The 15164-nt window shown below is 56.1% G+C and overlaps 1 protein-coding gene across 5 annotated transcripts in view; it reads left to right on the top strand.

The window, feature by feature from the left end:
• Zdhhc7 (zinc finger DHHC-type palmitoyltransferase 7) overlaps positions 1 to 14164 on the top strand; it is a 34423-nt gene extending 20259 nt beyond the window's left edge. For 4 of the 5 annotated variants that reach the window (XM_047528463.1, XM_047528461.1, XM_047528460.1 and 1 more), the window contains 7 exons: positions 515 to 600; positions 2785 to 3113; positions 8648 to 8772; positions 10558 to 10654; positions 11307 to 11388; positions 12007 to 12137; positions 12533 to 14164. In XM_047528463.1, coding sequence (XP_047384419.1) covers positions 2802 to 3113; positions 8648 to 8772; positions 10558 to 10654; positions 11307 to 11388; positions 12007 to 12137; positions 12533 to 12709 — 924 coding nt within the window. In that variant the 5' untranslated portion in view covers positions 515 to 600; positions 2785 to 2801 and the 3' untranslated portion in view covers positions 12710 to 14164. Of the gene's footprint in view, positions 1 to 514; positions 601 to 1863; positions 1977 to 2784; positions 3114 to 8647; positions 8773 to 10557; positions 10655 to 11306; positions 11389 to 12006; positions 12138 to 12532 lie in introns of all 5 variants that reach the window. The other variant, XM_047528464.1, reaches the window with a different exon arrangement.
• The last annotated feature ends 1000 nt before the right edge of the window (positions 14165 to 15164 follow it).

Consider the following 15164-nt stretch of genomic DNA (forward strand, 5'->3'; position numbering starts at 1 on the left):
CCAACTCTCGGGCTCCCTCTCCCTCTTCCTGGAACCCCTGTGCCGTGGCTAGTGAAGCAGTGTGCTGATGGTGAAATAAAGGAAAGCCAGGTTGGACCTGGGTTATCCCTGGGATCTTTCCTAGATTTTGGCTCACAGATTTGTATATAATACTGGGGCTGCAAAAGCAGGAGGAAAAATAGATTTGAAGTACAGTGCACTCTGGCGTGGTGGCATATGGCTGAGGCCAGAGGACACTTCCAACGTTCAAGAAGATCTGAGGCTTCTTAGACTCCATCCCCCCAAAAAAGTACAACAGAATGAACAAACAGTTTCCAGATGGTCATTGTTCATTGGTAATCAAAACTTAGAAGAGCACTGATTTCCTAGTTGAGGTTGTCTGCATGACAGAACTTCATGGGTAAAATGTTAGGTGGCTGGTAGAGGCTCCAGAAATTGATCTTGTCTGAAGAAATGTCACACATTTTTCTGTCATAAAATAAATAATTTCTAATTTAACTTTATTGTCTTTTAGATCCTATCACATAGGACAGCATGCACCTTAAGATCCTGAAGAAAAGGCACAAAATGTCCAAGTGATGTTTAGAAATAATCCGTGAGGTAAGCTGGTGACTCCAGGTCTCCCCCAGCAGCTGGCAGATGTGAGTGGTGTGCACAGGAGCAGTCCAGGCTGAAGGCAGCAGGTGGCCCTCGCACCTGTGGGCTTCGTGCCTGCCACTGGCCCTAAAGGAGAAGAGTTCTGTGTTGGGTTGGGTGTGGCCAATGTTAAGACGGGGACACTCAAATGTAAGTGGAATGGTGGGTTTTAGGTGCAGCGGTGCCCGGATAGTGCACATCTGTGGCATTGCTTTTCCTGTCCTGGGAACAGCTTTATGTGGCCCAGGCAGAGGTCTAGGACTGTGGGCAGAATCCCCCGGCTGGGAAAATGGTGGTGCCGCAGCCACGGTCATACCAGTCTGTTCAGGGCTCTCCAGAGTGACCGTAGGGTGATGCTGGGGACTGGCGTGTCGCCCCGCAGTGGAGCACCTGCCAGCCAGCACCACAGAACAGCAGTGAGACTGGCGACTTTGGCCCTTGCATACTGGTGGATGTACCTGGCTCCTGGTGTGCATGCACATCTTGGCTCTGCATCTCAAGGTCCTGTGCCGCTCTGTGGTCCCCAGACTTTGTGTCAGCTCCGTTGAGGAGCCATCTTGGCTCCCTTCCCACTGCGCTGATGGAGTGTGCATGTAGTGACTCAGCGCATGCCAGCCCTCTTTCTTACCCAGAGCAGAGACCTTGCTATCTTGAAAATGAAGTGCTTTTTGGACCTCATAATCTTCTTATCGATGTCCAGTGGATGTTATAGACTTGACACTTCAGAGTCAAATCCCAGCCGGGCACGGTGACCACGCCTGTAGTCCCAGTGGTCTGGAGACTAAGGCAGAAGGATCACAAGTTCAAGGCCAGCCTAAGCAACTTAGTGAGGCCCTGGCTCAAAAAAATAAGGACTGTGAATGTGGCTCAGTGGTAAAGGTCCCCTGGCTTCAATTCCTGTGCCAAAAAATATGACTCAAACACCACACATCACCACCCTGATGTGCTCTCTAGGAGTGTCCTGCCATTGCCAGCACACAGTGTCTTTGTGGGTCCATGTCTTACATGGATGCCCCTGCTGTCCACGCCTGCAGCAGAGCAGCTGTCACAGGTCGCATCCCACGCTGTGGTGGTTCTCACAGGGCCTTGCGGGGAAGCCCCGGTGTTAGTTGGCGCACTTTTAAAAGGCTCACAGGGTCCTGCTCTGTGACAGAAGTATAGCTTGTGGACTTACTGCCACCCAGCAAGCCCCTTTCTTACCAAATGTGTTCTCCTTGAGGGACCCAGAAAGCACAACGGCTCTGGTCAGATGAATTTTTCAGCTTGAGGCCTTGGTGTGCCTGGACCCAGAGCTACAATTCACTCGGAAGCTTACGTGGAGATCTCAGGAGATTGTTAAGGTCAGAGAGAGAGGGTCCCTTTCCTTTTGTCACATCTTAAAGCAGACTTGCCCTTGTGGCAAGCCAGTACCCAGTCTCACAGGGGACAGGGAGAGGAGACCAGGCCTCTCTAGAGGACCTGAGGGCAAGCAGGGCTGGGGACTGACGTGGTCAGTGCCTGGAGGTGTGGCTGGTGAGCAGGCCCTGCAAACTCTGGAGGCAGAGGGACTGGCAGCCGCATCCTTGGCCCTGTGGCCAGGCCCTGCTTGTGGTGCCAGCAGACAGTTGCAGGCATCGTCAGTGGATAGTTCTGCCACTTCTCAGAAGTGAAGGACGTTCTAGAAGCAGGTTGAAAACAGGAGCCAGACCACAGAGGGAGAAGGGGAAGCAGACTGGGGAAGCAGGTGCACTCAGCCAGGGTCCCTCGCCCGTCCCCCTTGCTGCCGGGGTTGGCTGAGCCTCTCTCGTCTGCCCTGCGAGGCGGCAGAGGGTGGGCGGGTCCTCTGCCGTGCCGGGGCCATGGACTTGCTTGTAGCTGTCCTTTTCATCCTCTTGGCGTGTGGCCAGGTGACAGCCTCACGTCCTGCGGTCTGACCTACACCCTGGGGCCTGCCATCATGCACAAGTCATCAAGGCAGAAGGTCTGAAGTCCAGCTCTCGACTGGTTAGGCCTCACGTTCTTTTCTGCCTCGTGTGCATGGCCTGACCTCATGAAATTGCCAAGGCAGACTGGAACGTCGGAGGCGGCTCTGAGCCCGCGTAGGCTCAAGCGCGTGTGTGCACAGGTGCGTGTCCCGCCAGCCTCACCAGCTCTCTGTCCACCCCGCAGGGCGTGTCGGGGAAATCATGCAGCCATCAGGACACAGGCTCCGGGACGTTGAGCATCATCCTCTGCTGGCTGAAAATGACAATTATGACTCCTCGTCCTCCTGCTCTGAGACGGACATGGCCGACAGGGTGTGGTTCATCCGTGACGGCTGCGGCATGGTCTGCGCCGTCATGACCTGGCTCCTGGTCGTCTACGCGGACTTCGTGGTGACGTTTGTCATGCTGCTTCCTTCCAAAGACTTCTGGTACTCTGTGGTGAACGGAGTCCTTTTCAACTGCTTGGCGGTTCTTGCCTTGTCCTCGCACCTGAGAACCATGCTCACTGACCCTGTGAGTATCCAGGCCGGCTCCGGTGTGGCGGAGGCCCGGTGCAGCCTCGGCTGTTGTGGACTTCTGGGTGCGTGCTTTTGTGGTGCCTCCGGGACTTCCTGCGGAGCACGCGCTGCCCGAGGGGAGTGTGTGTGCACTGGTGGGAGGCAGTACCCCGGGCTTTTGTCAGATGGGGAGATCCTGCTGGAGCACTTCACTTGAGAGGGGTCCCCTTGCCTGGACCTCTGGAAGGTAGTTTCTAAAATCCCTTCCAGTTGGCGTGTTATCCCCTAAAGGTGGCCTAAGGTTGAGAGGCCTGGCTCCAGGGGTCACCCCAGCTGACCCTGAGGGCTGTCCCTGACCACAGATTCCTCTGGGCTTAGGTTGGGTGTCACCTAGTTCTTTCGCTTTCTCTTTAGTCCCTTGTATCAGCTGGCTGGCAAAAGGCCAAGGTCCCGCCTGCCACTGGAGCAGAGGAAGGCCTGGTCACTGTTCTGCAGGTGTGACCTGTTGCCCTGGAGGGAGCAATGGCAGCGTGGAGTTAGAGGGACAGCACATGGCGTGAGTGGCCAGCATGTGGGAAAGAGGTGTGCTGGGTTTGTGTTTGGAGCGGATTCCTGTTAGAACCAGAGAGGAGGCCCCACCAGCTCCTGTGGTCCTGGTGCCTCGCAGTCTGGACTCGGAGCCTCCACCTCAGGAAAGCTGCTTCTCTGAGGCTCAGAATGTCCTGTAGGCAGACTGCAGACCCTCGGGCATCCTCCTACCGCAGACCTGCCCTAGAGCTCGGGGCAGGTGCCATGGCCTGCAGATCACACAGGAAAGGTGGCCAAAGGCAGCCAATGCTGGCTTCCCACTCAAAGAATGTTCTCTGCACGGCTTTAAAGCGCGGGTGGATGCCACGGGCACAGGACTTGTGCTTTGCACTCGTCGTCCACTGAGCTCTGGTCCCGCTGTCAGTGTCCTCCAGGGTGCTGAGAAGGCATGCTGTGCTGCAGCTTTTGGTAGGTGAGGGCAGGGCTCCTTTTTGAGAATGACCTGGTACTGACCAGCCTGAGTGTGGTTTCCAGCTGATGCTTGCTGGGTCTGAGTCCATCACACAGGGCCTTCTGTACACCGTTTACCTTCTCTCCTGCTTGGCTAGTGGTGACCTTGGGCATCTGTCCCTGGGAATAAGTCAGTGTCCTAAATGCAATGGTGACTTGATGTGGCGTCTGCCAGTGGTTTTGTGGCCTGGTCTGGTTGTGGGGTCTTTGGCCACAACAGAGTCTTCTGCAGGGTCGTGCTTTCATGACCTTTAAAGGACTCTTCTCGTTTCCTCTTAGGCAGCAAATGCCCCTCTGATACCTGCACCCTTTCTGATCTAGGGCCACACAGAAGGACATTCCTAGGACAGGGGCCACGATGGCAATTTTTGTTAGAATATTGCAGTGTGGGAAAGCCCAGTGAGCGTGGAAGACTCCTCCCTGGGTGGCAACAGCCATCCAGGTGCAGGCCTGTGGACATTCCTGGTGAAGGACTGGGCCTGTGGAAGCTTCCTGCTCCTGTGTGCTGGGCCTGGGAGGAAGAGGCACAGAGATCTCTGGGCACTTTGTTTCTGCCGACAGGTGCCCTGGTCCTGGACGTCTCTGCCTTTGGACTGTCTGGTTACTCAGCAGCCCTATCCTGTCCCTGCCTTTCCTCCTCAGGAAGATGCCTCAGTGCCCACAGGAAGGGCAGGGCAGGAGGTGTGTGTGGGCATGTTGTCTGTCTGCAGAAAATGGTGAGTGCAGCCTCGCCAGGATGGGACAGGCAGAAGGAGGCACGGGAGGCGGGCAGCACTTCCCACCCAGCACAGCCTCGTGAAGTTCAGTTTACGACACCGCCACACCAATCTCAAAACATCTGCATCACCCAGGAGGAAGCTCCACGCCTTCCCCATTGCTCCTCCCAGCCCTTGGCAACCGCCCTCTGCCCAGTGATTTGCCTGCTCAGAGCATTTCATGCGGATGGAGCCACAGGGTCCGTGACCTTCATGCTGGCTTCCTTGACAGGGCCACTCTTGCAGAGAACCTCAGCTCTTGAACCTGTCCACGGTTTAGTCATCCTCCGCTGTGTGGGCGGGTCAGCTTGTTCACAGTCATCATCATCAGTGGCATTTGGGCCGTGGCCAGTTTCTAGCCATCGTGAACAACGCTGCTGTGATTTTCAAGTACAGGTTTTTGTGTGGACGTGCATTCCTGTCCTTGGGCACATACTTGGACTGGAATTGCCAGATGATGTGGGAACTCTGTTTAGATGTTTGTAGAACTGCCAGATTCTTCTCCAGGGTGGCTGTGCTGTCTCCTGTTCCCACCAGGTTGTGCATGGGCTCCAGTTTCTCTGTGTCCCCACCCACGCTTTGGTGTCTCTTACGACGTGGGGTCACTGTGGTTTGGATTCAAGCATTTTCAGGTGTCTACATGTCTGCTTTGGAGAAACATCTGACTCTTATGTCCTTTTGGATGTCACTCTTTCAGTGTGTCACATTTGGGCCTGGTGGCATCTTATAGAAGACACTGGGACTCAAAGTCAAACCGAGGAGCCCGTGGCGGGATGGCACCCGGCCCCTGGCAGACGATGATGCTCTCAGGAGGGTAGTGGAGAGGCTGGCAGATGCCTGGCATCCTCTGCCCTGGGCTTGTGCTGTCTTCCTCAGTCCCTCAGCTCCCCACTTCACTTGGCTGCTGAGACCAGATCAAGTTGGCATCCTTAAGTTGCAAATCCACGTTTCTGACTGGCTCAGCAGGGTCATGCCCAGGGTGGAGCAGGGCTGCTTTCCGCTCTCTACCAGGTCATGCTCTTGCTGTGCAGGGTCCGGTGTGGGCTGAGCGAGAACCCTTCTGCCTCCCTGAGGTGGAGTAGGCATCCTGACCAGCAGGACTGGGTGGCGCCTGCGGGGAGTGGTCTGGGCTCCTGTCCTTGAGAATAGTCACTGGGACTTTGAGTGAGGCATGTGAGGAGGAAGGGCCGATGGCGTTGGCAGTCAGACATCTGGTTGTACAGTGGTGAGCTCCGCTGCCGGCAACAGAGACTGGCCAGGGCTGATCTTGGGAGCACACGGGAGCCATCACTGTGCCCTCTGCTGAGCGCAGCAGTGCCTCTGTGCCACCCAGCGCTGCCGGTGTCTTCCATTTGACCTTCAGGGACTCTGGGGAGCACTGAGAAGGGGCAGCATGTCCACATTGGGATGGGAGGTCGCCTGGTAGGGAGAGCAGAGCGGGACTCGCCCTGCGTGTCCCCACAGCCCCTGCTTCCTACCAGCTCCCTGTAGGAGGCTTCAGGCACTGGCCGGTGCTCACCTCCTGGGTCTTTTAGCACAGACCTCATCTGAGCACAGGACACGCCTCTGCGGCAGCGCGGGGGCACGTGCAGCGGGCTCCCACTCTCTTCACCACTCTTGCCCTCCGTGGTTCCCACAGTGACTTTCCTTGGGATCTTTTAAAATTGAAGTAGCTTGGTCCTTTGTGGGTCTGCAGTTACTGACCTGGCCTGGGACTCGCCTTTTTTAAGTCCACAGGTCGGTCTTAGCTGCCCCTCTGCCAGGTCCTGTGCATCCGGGGTGTGTGACGGAGCAGGACTGAGATGGGCACCCCTTCCTGACGTGACATGGGTGGGGCACTGTCCCAAGACTGGGCCCGGCTGCCCTCACCTGGCTGGCGGGGGGCAAGTGGCTACTGGAGAAGAGGCAGCACAAGTCAGGAAGCAGCTGCACTGGGATGCCATCTGGGCGAGTGGGCGAGGAGGGAACTGGAGGGCACGTTCCGGAAGCATTCTAGAAGAATCCTCCATTTGCAAAAGGCTCATTGTGGCAGAATGAAGGGTAGTCCCCACGGTGCTCCCGGGGCTGCCATCCAGCAGTCCTGGTCAGCCTTGGTGGCCTTGCTGTGCAGTGGCAGGTGCTGGGAAGGGCGCTGCCTCCTGTGGAGTGCACCTTCAGTCCCAGCTTCTCAGAGGCCATGGCGTGAAGACCTGGTGTCCCGTCCAGCCATAGCAAGAAAAAATAGGACACTCAGAACGGGAGGTGCCGAAGGCCAGCGCAGCCTCAAGCTGTGAGGACTGTGGGCGCCAGCGCCTCCGTGGGCAGGGCCCGAGCGATGCAGAAAGTAGCTGGTGTGGGCGCGTGCTGTGCAGAGCTCTGGTGCCCTGTGCTTATGTGGCATCTGCGCAGTTCAGGGGCTTGGGTCAATCCAGTCCCCTTCTTACTGGGGAGACTCTGACACGCTGTGGGTACTGTGCACTGTCACGGGACTTCAGAGCAGTGGAAAGGGTGCTTCTTGTGCAGGGGTGTGGGTTACAGACTCCCAGTTGTGGTATGCAGGTGACATTTTACCCAGTGTCATTTGAATTTTCAAAGACAAGAAAGTTTCAACCTGCTACTTTCTGAGCTGCTTCCAGGAAAGACAGGAGTGTTAGGAAACATCAGCATCACTGCTAGAGCAGTGTCCCCAGGGGCTTTGGGTGACGGGTGGGACAGCAGGTTGGCCTGCAGTGGGCCTCAGGCCCCAAGCCCACAGTACTCACCTGCAGGGATCCAGGTCGCTGGCTCCGGCCACGGCCCAGCCCAGCCCCTCGGCTTTAAGGTGCTCCAGCTGTGGGCAGAGCCGCAGCTCCCCGAGCCCCTGCCTCATCGTTGCCCATGCCAGCATTGTCTGTGTGGCCTGGGCTGCTGCCCCGCAGCGTCTCACTCTCCAGATTGGTGCTGTGCTTCCGACCAGGCCCAGGCCCTGAGCTAACACATGCAAGACCCCGTCCCACCTTGAGGCCTTCAGAATTCTGATTCATTCCACCTGGCCACAGCTTGCAGGATAATCCCCCACAAGTGGATTTTCATTTTCACTGCCCAGAGAGCAGCCTGCCCAGGCCTCAGCTGTCCAGCCTACTCTCCCTCCCTGTCCATCTGTCCTGTGGTGACCCTCAGCCTTTCTGGCTGCCTCTTGCGTGGCTTTGCCCTCTCTCCCCTTGTTCCTGCTCCCGTAGCACTTGGACTGGGGCAGTAGCACTCTGGGCCGCCTCCTTGCCAGGCACAGGTCGGGTGGGAGTCTGGGCCCCGACTCGAGGCCTGTGTGTGAATGTTCTTGAGGAGCTGCATGTGATGTGACCGTGACAGCCGGAGTGCAGTGCATGCTGAAGTGGTTTTGTTATTGTCCCCAGTGCTTATCAGACCAACCCTTCCCAGTAGCCTGGCCATGGGGAAGTGGCGCCTGCAGGCTGGGGACCGCTAACTGCCCTTGGGTTGGAACAGACATCACCTCTTGTGTGCCCTGTGGTAGGCTAGAAACAGCTCAGGTCATTTGGCAATACGTGAAAAATAACAAGGTATTTATTTCTTGTGATTTTATTTTTATGTAAAATAAAATGTCTGGTCTTGCCTGAGTCAGGGTTACTTTTCATATTTAATGTGCTCTAAGTGATGGCCACAGCATTATGATTGATGGTACATGACATCCAAGATGAATTCCTGAGCTGATTTTTTTTTTTTTTTTTTTCTTTTTAAAATCTTCCTCTCTCCCCAACTAAAATGCATTCCTCTGCCGTAGGGGGCAGTGCCCAAAGGAAACGCTACAAAAGAGTACCTGGAGAGCTTGCAGCTGAAGCCCGGGGAGGTGATCTACAAGTGCCCCAAGTGCTGCTGCATCAAGCCGGAGCGTGCCCACCACTGCAGGTGCCGCCTGGGGGTCCTTCCTGCCAGGGGAGCCCCAAGGGAATGGCTTCCAAGGCCTGGCGCCGCAGGCAGGCGGGCAGGCGATGCTCACACCTCCAAGCTCACGTAGAGTCCAGGGGGAGGCATGGAATCCCCAGGAAGGGCCACCATGTGTCTGGAGTCACCCTCACCTGCAGGGGCTCTTGGGGGCTACAGTTAGGTGCCAGGTTCTTTAGACGTGCTTGCACACACAGTTACTGAGACAAGGATCAGAAGCGTAGCACGAGTGGACACGTCCCCTCCGTCGTCCCCCTTCGGCTCTCTGCTGCCTGCTCTGCTTCCCCCACCCTGTCGAGCCCTGCCTTCCAGGGAGCACTGCCTCTTGGGGGAGAGGGAGCGTTGATCCCGGTGCTGAAGTGTGCCGGCCTGGGATGGTCCCCTTCCTCGAGTGTCCTTATGAGTCTCGTACCTTCTGCTTTCAGACTGAAAGTTCAGGGCCTTTTTTTTTTTTTTTTTTAATATGTATATATATTAAAAGATGGACACAATATCTTTATTTTGTTTATTTTTATGTGGTGCTGAGAATCAAACCCAGTGTCTCATACATATGAGGCAAGCACTCTACCACTGAGCCACAACCCCAGCCCGAAAGTTCAGGGTCTTATACAACCCATGTCTTTTTTGTAGTGGGTCAGGATTTGCCAAGATGAACAAACTGGGGCCGTTTGATGGACTCCAGCTAGGAAACTGATGTTTTGTCAGTTTCCAGCTAGGAACGGTGTTTTGTCTCCTTCGTGGCTGTTATGAAAGCTTTGAAATGTTCATAGTCGTGCAGTTTGGCCAGAAGGCACCCAAAGATGCCTTGGTGTAGCAGCAGCAGAGGAGCCCTCGACTGTGGGGTGGGGCAGTGGGTAGTGACTGTAGTGGGCACGTTGTCCTTTTCACACCTCCGCAGCTGTAGTGAAAAATCAGTTATATGATTTAAACAAACAATGTGGTATGTGAATTATACCTCAGGTCTGTTTACAAAGATGATGTGGAAATACTTTGAAAGTTACTGGATTAACCTGTATAGTAGAAATCAGGCAGAGAGCTGGGTGTGGTGGCATGTCTATACTACCCAGGAGACTGAGACAGGAGGTTCTTGGCGATGTAGGGAGACCCAGTCTTAAAAAGGACTGGAGATGTAGGTCAGTGGTAAAGTGCCCCTGGGGTTCAATCCCCAGTAAAAAGAAAAATGTGGGGGGGTGTAGAACAAAAGAAATTAGGCAGAGAAACTGTATCCATGAACAGAAAGTGATGCTGTTAGGAAAATGTCATGAGAAGTTAAGAGCTGTTGCCACAGACACTTCACTTGATGCAGATAACTAGCGTGAGCTGTTTCGAAACATCATCAGTAGCAAGTTAGTTCAAGTGTGAGGTGTGAATAGTCGGGGAGGAGTGAGACGCAGGTGTGCAGTGGGCGATTCGAGACGAGCACGGACTCAGTGGTGGAGTCATTTCCGGGTACCAGGAGTTCTTTCCCTGCGTGTTAAAGTCCAAGTCCAGGTTTTTTCTGAAACTTGCACACTCACAGCATCAGGAGCTTGACTGCAGAGTCTGGGAGCACCGAGGCACGTGCAGTGGGACTCTGCGCTGGGCCTGCTGGCCTGCGGCTCCGTCCTCGGGAGCAGAAGGCATTCAGTCTAAGCGAATTCGAGTTAGGAACCTCCAGGTGTGCGTGTGTGAGCACGTGTTGTGGGTGTCCGGGGCGTGCTGCATTGACTGTGGGTTCTGACGAGGCCCCGCGCCAAATTCTCCTTTCAGTATCTGCAAAAGATGTATTCGGAAAATGGACCATCACTGCCCATGGGTGAACAACTGTGTGGGAGAGAAGAATCAGAGATTTTTTGTACTCTTCACTGTGAGTAAAAATGTCTGTCGTGATCTCATTGGATTTAAAATCCGCCAGCTAGAACCTTGCCCGACACCTGACCAGTTGCCCTCCAGCCTTCCCTCCAGAGTCCAAGAGCTCCCCAGCTGGCGCACAGGACTCGCCCATGGGGCAGGCTTTCTTGTCCCTCGGGCTGCTGCTCTGGTGCAGTCCTTCCTGGCGTCTTGACTTGCCAGTGGGCTCCTGCTCTGCACTGTGCTGGGGCCTGTTTCCCACTGTGGCTTTCTCTAATTTTTTTTTTATTAGTTGTTGATGAAACTTTGTTTATTTCATGTGGTGCTGAGGCTGGAACCCAGTGCCTCACACATGCTAGGCTAGTGCTCTGCCCCGGAGCCAGCCCAGCCCTTCTGAGTCTGTATTTTGAGGCAGGACTCTAAGTTGCTGGGCCCAGCCTGGGACTTGCAGTCCTGCTACCCAGCCTCCACATTGCTGGGCTCATCGGCACAGGCCCTGCACCTGGCTCCACGGTTGCTTTTTCTGTGGTAATTTCACTTGGTCGAGATGCTGTGCTGCAGGCAGACGTCAGCAGTGGCGATGTGTTCCTGCCTTGTGTTTTCTAACAAGTAAGATGCTTCTGGAGCAGCTGGCTGTTGGAGCCTCCTAACCAGGCGTCTCCTTCCAGATGTACATAGCGTTGTCTTCAGTCCATGCTCTGATTCTCTGTGGGCTGCAGTTCATCTCCTGCGTCCGAGGGCAGTGGACAGGTAAGTCCTGCTCACGTGGGCCCTGGGCGGGGAGGTGTCAGGCAGTCCATTTTCTAGTTTGGAAGGGAGTCCTTGCTGTTTCTCAAAAGCACATGGCTGCCACTTTGCCACTGTACTAAAGCATTGCAATTATTCTTCCTTAGTAGTTCCTGCTAAGCAATTTTAGTTGTGTTTTGCAGGTTGGACTAGAGGGAAGTTAGTGCCATTGCCACCAGGCTTGAACTTGCCTGCTGCTGGCTGCTGGTCTCTGTTCACAGCAGTCCTTTGCTTTGCTTAGTCTGAGTGAAGCCAGGAAGCATCGTCAGAGCAGGTGACCACTGTCGCCTTAGACAGGTGGTTGGGAGAGGTTCGCCCCAGGCAGTGGATGGGGAGTAGATTCCTGTGAGAACAGCACAGATCCCGGGCTGGTAGAACCTGGGGGATTCGGGGTCCCTTGAACCTGCTGGCAGGGCAGTGGTGTGAAGTTTGCTGGGAAGGGCAGTGCTGGCCCACTCCTCCAGGATCAGTGACCTGCCCTTGACAGCTGGAGCATGCTCCTGACCTGGCCCCGTGTGCGGGGGAGGGGAGGGGTCCCTGCGTGCCGACCTGCCGTCACAGCTGCCTCGCTCTCGTTCCCAGAGTGCAGTGACTTCTCCCCTCCGATAACCGTGATCCTGTTGATCTTCCTGTGCCTTGAGGGTCTGCTGTTCTTCACTTTCACTGCGGTCATGTTCGGCACCCAGATCCACTCGATATGCAACGACGAGACGGTAGGCCTGCCTAGGCCTCGAGCGCTGGGCCGGACGGTGTGCTGAGCTTCCCCGGGTGCCGGCCTCGGTGCTGTGCAGGGTCAAGTCTGCAGAATTGGGCAGGTGGAGCCGGGCAGGCTCCCAGCCCCAATGGGCTCGGTGGACGCAGGGCGTTTGGCTGCCTGTGTCCTGGTGCTGCAGTCCTAGAGTAGGTTCCTGGGAAATACTTGTGGGATAAGTGGACAGAAACATCAGTGCCCAGCGTGGAGCCCCTTGGGCGGTCTCTGCTGGCCAAACCAGACCCTGCACCCCATGAGCAGATTGCGGCCGTTCCCTGTTTTAGCTGCTCTCCTGGCCTGTGTCTGTCACCAGCCCTTCCTGGGCTGCCAGCCACTTGCTTGTCTTTCTGCTTCCAGGAGATCGAGAGACTGAAGAGCGAGAAGCCCACATGGGAGCGAAGGCTGCGGTGGGAGGGGATGAAATCCGTCTTTGGGGGTCCACCCTCGCTGCTATGGATGAACCCCTTTGTCGGCTTCCGATTCAGGCGACTGCAGCTGAGACCCAGGAGAGGAGGCCCGGAGTTCTCGGTGTGAGGCCTCTCATCGGGCTGGGACTTGTCCTTGGACTCTCGGTTGCCGGCTTGGATCTGAACAGGCCTCAGCCTCCAGATGGCATCGGCAACCAGCGGGCGAGTGTGGCCTGCAGCCAGCAGCCTCGCGGCCACGCGATGGGCTCTCCCCAGCCCTCATCTGAAGGGCACGCGGCCACTTGGGGCGCGGGGTCGTCTCCTCCCTGCAGTGGCATCTCTTAGGGACATTTGGGTGCTGCGTGGCCTGTGCGCTCCAGTGGCATGTGTCCGCAGAGACCCATGGCCTCCGTGAGCTCTGATGCTTTGCAGTGACATGGTAGAAGTTCAGTGCACTGGACGACAAAGGCAGCTTCCAGAACCTTCCTGCTGCCCCAGAAGAAGCACCCTTGACTCTTGCTGCAAGTCTGTGTGCGCCCGTCTGTGTGTCTGTGTGCGCGTGTGCATGTGTGTCAAACTGGCGTGTTGTGTAATGGCTGTGTACAGCAGACGAGCGAGTTTTCAGAAGCCGAAGTTTCAGGGAAGAGGGGCGAGCTGCGGCGGGGCCCCTGCCAGGAGTCATGAATGTACTGCAGGCCGGAGAGTATCTTGATCCAAAGAACAGTCATTCCTGTGTGGCCCTTGTCGCCCTCCGTTTTGATTTTACTTTAAAAATCTTGAGGACTTGGAACTGATCTTTTGTTGTTCCAGGCAAAATAGCGATGTGCACCTGGCTCAGTAAGAGGCAGGTGGCCTCAACCACAGCCGTTCGGGTGAGGTGCACCCTGGGCGCATCGACGCGGGGCCGCCTTCGGCCCTGGGGCAGGCGCGTTCTCCATGCAGGCAGCCCTGATGCCCGAGTTGGAGGGCACCACCAAGTGGCTTTGGTTTTTATGTTTGTTTCTCTACCCACAGCACAGGTGATAAAATTGGACCCTTGGTGCGAGCTCAAAACTATGCCAGAAAGAACAGCTCCCCTCCTGGGGACTTGCCTTAAACTCAACTGGGTTGTAGTGCTGCCCGCCCCCAGGGAGCAGCGGAGGGAGCCCGAGGCCGCCGAGCTGGGAAGGCGGTGTTCCCACCCCCCAGCCCCCGGCCACTGCGCCTGACCTCCCCAGGCTTCTGCTGCTGCAGAGGCACACCAGAGGGGCCTGCAGAGCCCGTCCTAGCCATGTGACAGATCATGGGACTAGAGTCACTGCAGAGGCGTGAACTGGCACAGCCAGGGGGCGGCACAGCAGGGGTGACCCAGGACAGTGAGCTGCAAAGATTGTTTTGCACCTTCACTGCGCATCTGTGTCTGGGCCGGACGCTGTGGGGCTCTGCGGGAGGCTAAACGTGCGCTTCCTGATCATCAGTCATTGTCAGGCGGTTGGACGCCGTGAGACCGGGCAGGTATGTGCAAATCAAGTATACTTGACCTCTACCCTCCTTTCAGTGTGACTTTTATATGAAATAAAGTAACCAAGCGACCGTTCTCAGACCCTCTCCAGTGGCACAGTTCTTGGAGGGCAGGGGTGGCTGTTGTCTCCAAACCTCTGTTGTGCACTTGACAGGCGACTTGGGTGTTCACATCCTCACAGATTTTGCCCAGACACATGATCCAGTAGCACTTCACCCTGGAGTTTCGTGTAGCTTTAGCCTGAACAGTTCTTGGTCATTTTCCAGAGTTCATACTGGTAAAAACTATTAAAATCTCTTTATATGGTACAGAATATCAGGCACCTACAACTTGATTTTAGTTCATTTGGCAATTTAAAAAAATACCTGCACTCAGGTGAGTGCCCCTTACCACCGTGCTCACCCTGGGGCGTGTGCTGCCCGTAGTCACGGGCATCCCCACAGGAGCGTAGGAGCCTGGAGCAGGGAGGCGCGTTGCCGAACCGACGCAGGCAGGTGTGGCCTGCAGTTTTGCTGAGGTGCCATCTATCCCCCTTCTGTTGGGGTGTTGAGGTGCCACCAGAGTGAGGCAGTCTCAGTACAGGGGGACCTGAGAACGCGGCCGGCTGGAACCTGCCTTCTGCCGTACTCGGTAGCACAAGGGGCCAGCGTAGCATCCGGGTGCCCTGGGGCAGGTGGCCTCCCTACTGTGCCTATGGGGTCCATGGACTTGTTAGCCAGCTGGTGATTTAAGCAAGGACAACCTGAGGACATGCAGGGAAAAGATACAGGGACCTTGGCTAGCTAGCGCTGAAAACTGGCTGCCGTGGGCTGTGAGGAGGTGGGGGCAGGGCAAGGCCCATGTGGCAGTACCCAGGCTCTGAGCCAGGAAGGGGTTCCAGGCCCTGTGCAGCTGGTCACATCTCGAGCTGCACCTGGGGCTCCCCCGAGGGCCCTGAGCATTTCCTCCTGCGTGTTCGACTCTCTCGCCGGGGCTTCCTGATGACTTGAAGCTGACGCGAGACGCTTGGCAGAGTCTCCCAGATGTCTGTCTCAGGGTTGGGCGTGGAACCCATGGATCTGACCTCCACTCATGGAGACCT

Source organism: Sciurus carolinensis, chromosome 16, assembly GCF_902686445.1.
Source record: "Sciurus carolinensis chromosome 16, mSciCar1.2, whole genome shotgun sequence".
In the NCBI taxonomy this organism is placed as follows: Eukaryota; Metazoa; Chordata; class Mammalia; order Rodentia; family Sciuridae; genus Sciurus; species Sciurus carolinensis.